Source organism: Trifolium pratense, linkage group LG7 (assembly GCF_020283565.1).
Source record: "Trifolium pratense cultivar HEN17-A07 linkage group LG7, ARS_RC_1.1, whole genome shotgun sequence".
In the NCBI taxonomy this organism is placed as follows: domain Eukaryota; kingdom Viridiplantae; phylum Streptophyta; class Magnoliopsida; order Fabales; family Fabaceae; genus Trifolium; species Trifolium pratense.
Genome location: NC_060065.1, coordinates 28,791,968 through 28,800,434, shown reverse-complemented (window position 1 = coordinate 28,800,434; position 8,467 = coordinate 28,791,968). Strand labels below are relative to the sequence as shown.

At 33.8% G+C, this 8,467-nt stretch overlaps 2 protein-coding genes across 3 annotated transcripts; one reads left to right on the top strand and one right to left on the bottom strand.

The window, feature by feature from the left end:
• Window positions 1-594: 594 nt before the first annotated feature.
• LOC123896193 lies at window positions 595-3,014 on the bottom strand. Its single transcript, XM_045946613.1, has 11 exons — window positions 2,994-3,014; window positions 2,636-2,906; window positions 2,461-2,551; window positions 2,238-2,362; window positions 2,044-2,134; window positions 1,821-1,959; window positions 1,566-1,723; window positions 1,359-1,479; window positions 1,092-1,262; window positions 918-1,007; window positions 595-815 (listed from the first exon to the last, which is right to left on the bottom strand). The coding sequence occupies exons 1-11, from the start codon at window positions 3,012-3,014 to the stop codon at window positions 651-653; spliced, it is 1,443 nt and encodes a 480-aa protein (XP_045802569.1). The 3' UTR covers window positions 595-650.
• A 773-nt stretch (window positions 3,015-3,787) lies between these two features.
• On the top strand, window positions 3,788-7,751 carry LOC123898492 (RAP domain-containing protein, chloroplastic-like). Of its 2 annotated transcripts, none has more exons than XM_045949463.1 (4): window positions 3,788-3,879; window positions 4,191-5,847; window positions 6,302-6,384; window positions 6,779-7,751. In XM_045949463.1, exons 2-4 carry the CDS (start codon window positions 4,299-4,301, stop codon window positions 6,995-6,997), a joined length of 1,851 nt encoding a protein of 616 aa, XP_045805419.1. In that variant the 5' UTR covers window positions 3,788-3,879; window positions 4,191-4,298; the 3' UTR covers window positions 6,998-7,751. The 2 variants fall into 2 exon arrangements, with proteins under 2 accessions (XP_045805419.1, XP_045805420.1); XM_045949464.1 differs by lacking the exon at window positions 3,788-3,879 and having other exon boundaries at window positions 4,425-4,555; window positions 4,609-5,847.
• Window positions 7,752-8,467: the final 716 nt, after the last annotated feature.

Below are 8,467 nucleotides of genomic sequence, written 5' to 3'. Positions count from 1 at the left end.
TGGTGTTGAAGATTGAAGAAAAGATGAGATTTAAAAAGTTGTTAACACAGAAATGATTAACAGATGAAAGTTATTTAAAAAAATTCCTAGATTGTAGTCTGGGAATAACAAAGTTAGATTTTTAAAAAAGTGATTCAAAGACAAATCTTTTGTTAGATAGGAAACAGGTGGTTATAATGTTAGTGTATTTGTAAATTGACATGTCAATTGATAAGGATGTCGATATTGTCACAAAATATTCTCTACTTAAGTTTGAGACTAATGTTTTACTCAATACACTAACATTATAACCTGAGAATATGCCATGAACAAAATAATTGTAATAACAATAGATGAATCATCTTATAATATGTCATGAACAGAAGCATTGTAATAACAATAGAACTATAGAAGTTATCCAAGTTAGATGATTCAACACATAGATAATATTACATAATTAATAATTCAAGGGAGTTTCATAGTAAAGGTACTTGAACATAAAATAGTAGATGCAGAAGTTGAAATGAAGTCAGCAAAATATTGTCTGATAATTCAAAATGAGAGACATATTAAACTTTCACAGCAATGATTCGAGGACATTAATTTTTCATTCAATTGTATCAAAAAAGTGAATGACATATGGAATTGGAATTGTGTCCATCATAAGTAGTTCATTCAAGTTTGACATGCTTGGCGTTCTTTGTGGATGAACGCTTAGTTGTTGTTAAAGGCGGAGATGGAATGTCGTCAACTTGAATTGCTGCAGAAAGACGCTTAGCAGGTGTAGAGTTTGAAGTAATGTCAAATTCATTGTCTCCGCAAGCCGAAAGAGATTGCTGTTAAGATGGGTTCGCGAAACAGAAATTACAATGTATTAATCAATGTAATCAGTAATTAGAAATGAATAAATAGATAGCAGGGATAAGTGAAAAGCGTACCGAAGCAAATACCAAAGAATCAGAGCATTCAGTGTTCTCCTTTTGAGCATTAGTTCCATCTTTGAGTTCAATTTCAACAGATTGTGAAGGCTAACACAAAAGCAAAAACAATAAATATCAATTGTAAAACTTAAAAGTATATTGAGAAGAAGAAAAATATAAGCGGGAACGGACATGTTTTAAATTCATGTGAAGCTTGATGTTAGCAATAAGTGTTGGATCATTGGTCATCTGATTAATGGAAGCTTGACGATAATAACTTTGGTACTTGACTTTATATGCAAACTCTAAGTTCAGTAGCTTGTCAAGATCAATAGGATAGATTTTGGGATCGTCCTCACCAACCTGCTCACAATAGTTAAACAAATCATGAATTAAAGTAATCTTCCGGTATTAAGTAAGTAGATAGGTAACATTATATTTGCTACCAATGAAAGATACCTTCTTCATTTTCTCCCTTAGTTCTTCAGCAGTTGTACCAATAATACTATGACATTCACTATCCCAAAAAACAAAATCAGCCTTATGTCCTTCGGATTCAACTTGAATAACAACTTTGTACCTAACACGGTAAAAATATAAGAAAGAGTGATTAATGCGCATATACTATAAGAGGCACAAACGTTGAGATGAATAAAATAACCATACCTAGCAATTGGAACTTTGACATTTTCACCACATGAGCATGTATAATTCTCACCCATAGACCTTGAGGACTTTGTGCATTTGGAACAACTCTCATAGTACCAACCAAATTGATTAGGATTGAATTTTTTGGTTGTTCCAACAGTAATGCAATATGAGTCCTGCAATAAACAAAAAATATTTTTTTGCTGACAAAATGTGATTATATATGTTAAAAGATAATATTAAATTTAAAATAAGGTGTAACTAAATAACAACCTTTTGAGAGAGTTTCATTTGAGCAATAGTTTTGACCTGAGACATATTTGAGAAGTGGTCATCTTTGCCTAATTGAGATGAAGACGAAACCTGAGTAAAGTCTTGAGTAGCAGCTTGAGAGTTTTCAATGTCTTTAAATCTAATACAAAATTAATAAGCATGATCATAGTAAACAATGGGAAGATGTTGTTAAATATTTAAGCACTGCAAAGTTGTAACTTACAAAGACTTAAAGTTGGCAACATCTGGGTGGTTATGATTGATTAAAAGCTGTGATCCTGACCAATTGTTACAAAAGGTTGGCCTCCCATTATCTAAAATGAAGTTAAATTATTGGAAAAAATTTTAATTAGTAAGTGTATTTCTATTAATGTTAAGTAGACAATTTGATAATGGAGATTGAGGAATATTATACACCTCCTAGTTTACACTGAGCATGTGTTAGGATTAAAAAGATTGGACCCTTTTCTTTGCGACCAGAAATGAAGTTTTGTAATTGAGTAGAAAAAGCTTCCCACAAAGTAACATCAACCATGTCTCCACTAAAAAACATGATATTACAAATAAGATATGTTAGTTTCTCAGAATACAATAACTAAAATCTTTGTTGTTATAATAAACAAACTGAATTTGCCTTTACCTTTCATTAGCCAAGATTAAATTTGTGCAAGGTTTTCTTCCAGAAGTTGCGGTCTGAGTTTTGACAACTTCATGAAGAACGCCAATGATCTCTGAAAATGACATGACAAAACATTACTTCAACACCACAGCAGTGCAATCCTAAAAAATATTATACTAAAGGTTGAAGAACCTACCATACAAAAGATTGATTTTAAACTTTCCATCCTGAACTTCCTTAAAACTTTTGAAGCGAAAATGATGAGAAGGAATGTTAGTGATAGAGTCATCTTTCATGAACTTGGTACCGGAACCAAACACAACTTTGTATGGACTATCACAGGTTTTAAAACCTGCATCATTATCATAAACATGACAGTTATGCAAAACATAGACATTATTGTAGACAACAAAATCCTTCCAATGTTCAAATTCCTTATGGCGAGTTATAGCTTGAACACGATCACCCTAAAAAGACATAAAACCAAAGGATAATATGGTAGTTGCTGGAACTGATAGATATGCAACTTAGACAAAAGTTTAAGCAATGTTAACCTTTGAATCGGCAATAACCATTTCAACATATGGAAAACCATTGGTGCCTATAACAGTCCAAGTGTCAACAACTCTTACAGCTATTTTCCAAATCTCCCTATCTTTGGTGAGATCCTTGATGAAATCAAACTCTCTTGACATGATGTGACCTACAAAACGAAAAGTAACTCTTGTTAAGCTCAAGCATGTTAGATGCAGTTTTTAACAACAACAACATGAAAAACAAACATAGTTGACTATACAACTTCTAAGAAAGACAACAACATGAAAAGCGAAATGAACACAAAGAGTTGTTGTTAACATAGAATGAACACATAGAACACGAAAGTCTAAATCGAGTTGTTGTTCTTGGCAATTTTTTGTTTGATAACATGCAAAGGAAAATGGTAAAAAAAGGAAAAAAAAAAAGCACATATTATTGGTAAATATGAAAAGATGAAAACATGATAACTCAATCGCAATAACAAATGCAAATCGGAGTTGAAAATATGAAGATTGAAACTCAAAATATGAGAAGAAGATATGGATTTGTGGGACTTACCTCAGTTCACTTGCTAGCTTTGCTAATGTGAAGTGAAAAGGTGATATGATTGGTTTCAAAGAAGTAGAAAGAGAAGAGGGAAAGGAAGGTAGCATTTAATGCTAATGCCACATGTATTTTTTTTGCCAATGTTGGAAGATAAGGGGCATGTTAATAATTTCGATGGTATTTTCTTTGTTGGATAGAAGTAGATTTATAGCTTATTTTTACCGAAAATACCCGGATTTTACCAAAAACATGTTTGATAAACCCTATTTATCACTAAAAACAAAACTGATTCAAACATGCCCTGTGCCAGATCCTTCTCCATTACAGATTAACCGCGTCTTCTCTCCTTCTTCGTTAGTGAGTTTCACATTCTCCATTTTCTTCCTTTTTTCTCTTTTATCCGCAAATTGCTTTTTTTCATCAATGTTAGGACTTGTTATCTGTAACATTTTTCATATTTAACTGCTTTGTGTTTATACTCAACAAGTTGAATTTTATTGTCATGCCTTGATTTTTATCAATTTGTGAATAAGCTTAGAATTTAAACAATTTAATTAATCTCATATTTATATGTGAAACTAATTTCTATTATACTGTAAACAGATTTTTTACTGTTTATTTTATTTGATATCAATGATGTTGAAATTTATTTAATTTTTTGTCTGCAGGAAACCCCATTTATGAGTTATTTATTGATGAAAAATAATTTATTGTCTTGCAATGTGAAACTTAATCCTGTTTGGTTAATTTGATTTCTTTGAGGAGAATTGAAAAATATGGAAGGGTTATTGAATTCTTTGGTTAACCCAAGTTGTTTAAAACCCTTTGGTTTTACTCCAAGAGTTAGTTATAATTTCCCGGTTATCACGAGAACTTGGCGTTTAGATAAAAAACTTGGTTGTGCGCGTTTTGTTAGAGATAGTGCCGCTGGTGCTAGAATAGCTAGAATTGCTGCACTGGATAGTGATAATAATGGAGAGGAGTCTGATATAAATTGGGAATCAGAGTTTGTAGGGGAAGTGGATCTGTTTGGTTACAGAGCTTCGAAGAAAAGGAAAAAACAACAGAAATCACAGTTGCTTGAAGATACTGATGTAATAGATCGGTGTGTGAGTGCACTAGAGGTGGCACTAGAATCAATTAAATCGAATGGTATGGCTCATGAAATGGAAGATTTGGTTACTGTTAATAAGAAGAAAAAGAAGGCTACGAAGAAGTTGGTAATCAAGAAGAAAACAGATAAGAAAATCAAATTCTCTAGGATATCTAACCGTAGAAAACAATTCAACATTAACAAAGAAATTATTGAATCTCGGACTGCGGAGGATGTGTTGGATGTTGCGTACGAAACAATTGTTGCGGTTGCAAAAGAACAAAGCCCCTCACCTGTCTCCCCCGTGAATATTGCTACTGCTCTTCACCGCATTGCTAAGAATATGGAGAACGTTTCAATGACGAAAAATCGAAGATTGGCTTTTGCTCGACAAAAAGAGATGTCTATGCTTGTCGGCATTGCAATGACAGCCTTACCTGAATGTTCAGCTCAAGCAATCTCTAACATAGCATGGGCATTGTCCAATGTTGGAGGAGAATTTCTTTACTTTTCAGAAATGGATAGAATTGCAGAGATTGCACTGACCAAAGTTGAAGAACTAAACTCTCAAAGCGTTGCTAATATTGCTGGTGCTTTCGCTTTAATGCAGCATTCAGCTCCCCATCTTTTCTCAGCATTGTCGAAAAGGGCATCAGAAATAATTCACACCTTCAAAGGGCAAGAACTTACAAAGCTTTTGTGGGCTTTTGCATCTCTTTTTGAGCCTCTTGATCATATGCTTGATTCTTTAGACAGACTCTTCAAAAGTCATAGCCAATTGAGAAGTTTACTTACTTTAAGTAGAGATCAGCTTGGGATTATGGCTTGGTCCTATGCTGTTTTTGGGCTGATGGATAGGAGTTTCTTCTCTTATGTCTGGAAAAGTCTCCCCCATTTTGAAGAACAACGGGTTTCAGAGATGTTTAGGAAAGATATCATGTTTGCTTCTCAGGTTCATCTTGTAAACCAGTGTTTGCAACGTGAGTTCCCGCATCTTCCGTTGTCATTATGCGGCGAACTTGAGAATAAAATTGTGTGCGCTGGAAAGAGTAGAAAGTTTAACGAGACGAAAACTTCGTTGTTTCAGAAAGATGTTGGTCATCTTCTTGTTAGCACTGGACTTGAATGGGTGGAAGAATATGTTGTGGATTGCTACACTCTGGATGTTGTGATAGTTGATAAGAAGATTGCTCTGGAAATTGATGGTCCAACTCATTTCTCAAGAAATACTGGTGTGTGTTTATCTTTTGTTTACATAAATTAAATTGAGTCAATTTGAATTTACTTATTTGTGCTTATCTGCTAGTATAAACACTTGTGAAACTACTTGCGTTAGCTTATGGAAACAACTTATGACATGTTCAAAAGTTGTTTTTACTTTATTTTCATAAGCGCTCTAGGATAGCATATAAAAGCAGTATATAACTTATACGAAAACAATTTGACTTTATTGTATCTTTTGTTATTGTTTAGTTTATTTTCATAAGCTCTCTATGAAAACAATTTGACTTTATTTTATCTTTTGTTATCGAAATAACATATACATAAGCACTTATATGGTAATCGCCTAAATATGTTGTTTATCCAAACAAGACCTTAGTATCATTTGGTTCTCTTGTATCAACTTGAATCCGAATTATGTCGAATCACTCAGTTTGTTATTTATTGTATTTTCCTGCTATACAGGTGTGCCTTTAGGACATACCATGCTAAAACGCCGGTACATTACTGCTGCTGGTTGGACACTCGTATCACTATCCTACAAAGAGGCGAGCTCTCTAATTTCATAAATTTTAGAGTTTTACATATCTGATTTTAATAAACCTGCCATTTTTTTTTTTTATTTCATAAATCCGCTCTCCATTGATGGCATATAGTTAATATGCATAACATACAGAACTTGCCGGTTTATAATTTTATGTGCCTATTGGCATATACGATTATTGAGATTGTTTTTCAAGTTTCACTCTACAGACACATTCTATCATAATCTCTTGCTTCTTTTTTTGAGCTGTCACTATTCCTGATTTGTTTTGAAAGATGCAATCTATGCCATCAGTTTATGTATCCTCTCATCCTCTGCTCAACAAAAAAAGTCTAAGCATTTTATAGAAAGTGTTTTGTCTGAAAAACTATTGTTTATGTTTGCGCACTTTCCTGCAGTGGAAGCAACTTCAAGGAAGATTTGAACAAATGGAGTACCTTAGAGACATTCTTAAAGATCATGTAGATTTAAGATATGCCAATAGACTATCCCAATTCTCTGGGATATCTGACCGTCGAACTGAAATCAACTTGAACAAAGCAATTATTGAATCACAGACTGCGGAGGATGTTTTGCTCTTACCTACGAAACAATTGTTGCGATTGCAAAAGGACTAAGCCCCTCACCTTTCTCCCCCTTGAATATTGCTACTGCTCTTCATCGCATTGCTAAGAACATGCAGAAAGTTTCTATGGAGAAAACTTGAAGATTAGTTTTTACTCGATGTCAATGGTTGTCACTTGTCAGCGTTGCAATGACAGCCTTACCTGAATGCTCGGCTCAAGGAATCTCTAACATACCTCGGACACTGTCCAAAGTTAGAGGAGAACTTCTTTACTTTTCAGAAATGGATAGAATTGCGGAGATTGCACTGACAAAAGTTGAAGATCTAGACACTCAAAGCATTGCTAATATTGCAGGTGCTTTCGCTTCAATGCAGCATTCAGCTCCCAATATTTTCTCAGAATTGTCAATAAGAGCTTCACTGCTTCAGAAATAATTCACACCTTCAAAGGGAAAGAACTTGCACAGCTTTTGTGGGCTTTTGCATCTCTTTACGAGCCTGTTGACCCTATGCTTGATTCTTTAGACAAACTCTTCAAAAGTCATTGCCAATTGAGGTGAAAAAACATCAAATAATTATGAACAAACCACTATTGTTTGGCTAAATAAACGGACAAGAGGATTGTCGTGGCTTCACATTGAACCACCATATTAAGAGAAGGGAACCACCATGTTGTAAATTGCAATCTTCTTTTGATCGATCATAAATCTTGTTGTGAACAGGTGGACAGATAACAGAATACATTGATAAGGCCCCTCCCCCAACTTTAAATAGTCGAGGGGGAAACGCAATTTTATTCATCAAAATTGGTGCATGTTTGGACGGAACATAGTGTATGTTTTGTTCTAATTTTGGTGATGTCAAAACTCAAAATTGATTCTAGAGGTATACAATTAATTTTGGCATGTTTGAATATTTTTTAATATAATTAATTTTGTCTCCAAAATTAATTTTGCTGATATTTAGTAGTGAGAAGTGTCTAAAGTTCATCATTGATGTTCTCTACCGTCCAAAGACCAGGACAAGAAATTGCATCGGTAGAGAAATAGTTGATGTTCAGATATGTGACATTATTACAACTTATTTCAACAAAGTTGTAGTAGAGTTGTTGACACAACAGGAAAAAATATCTGAAACCTTTTTCTCATTGCTAGGTTGTCCGCCATCGTACCTATCTTCACGAATTATGTGAATTTGATTAATTTCTAATCATTTTGTTCTTGTGAAACTGAAGGACATATGTCCATTACCTCCCACATTTCTAATCTTCACGAAAAATGCTGAGGAATTGGAGGATCAATTTGTGGAGAAACAATTCACAAGATGTAATTATACAACAAGATTCATAGGTATTCAAATTCAAAAGCATTTAACTGAACATTAGATGACATTGCAAATTAAGTAGACTCACAAATGGTAAAACTAGGATGATACTGAGAAGTTTATTGTGAGGAATAACAGTGGAGAGTGAGAAGCATATACTATGTAGTATTGATCAAAGGGTAAGTTGTTATTTCAATGA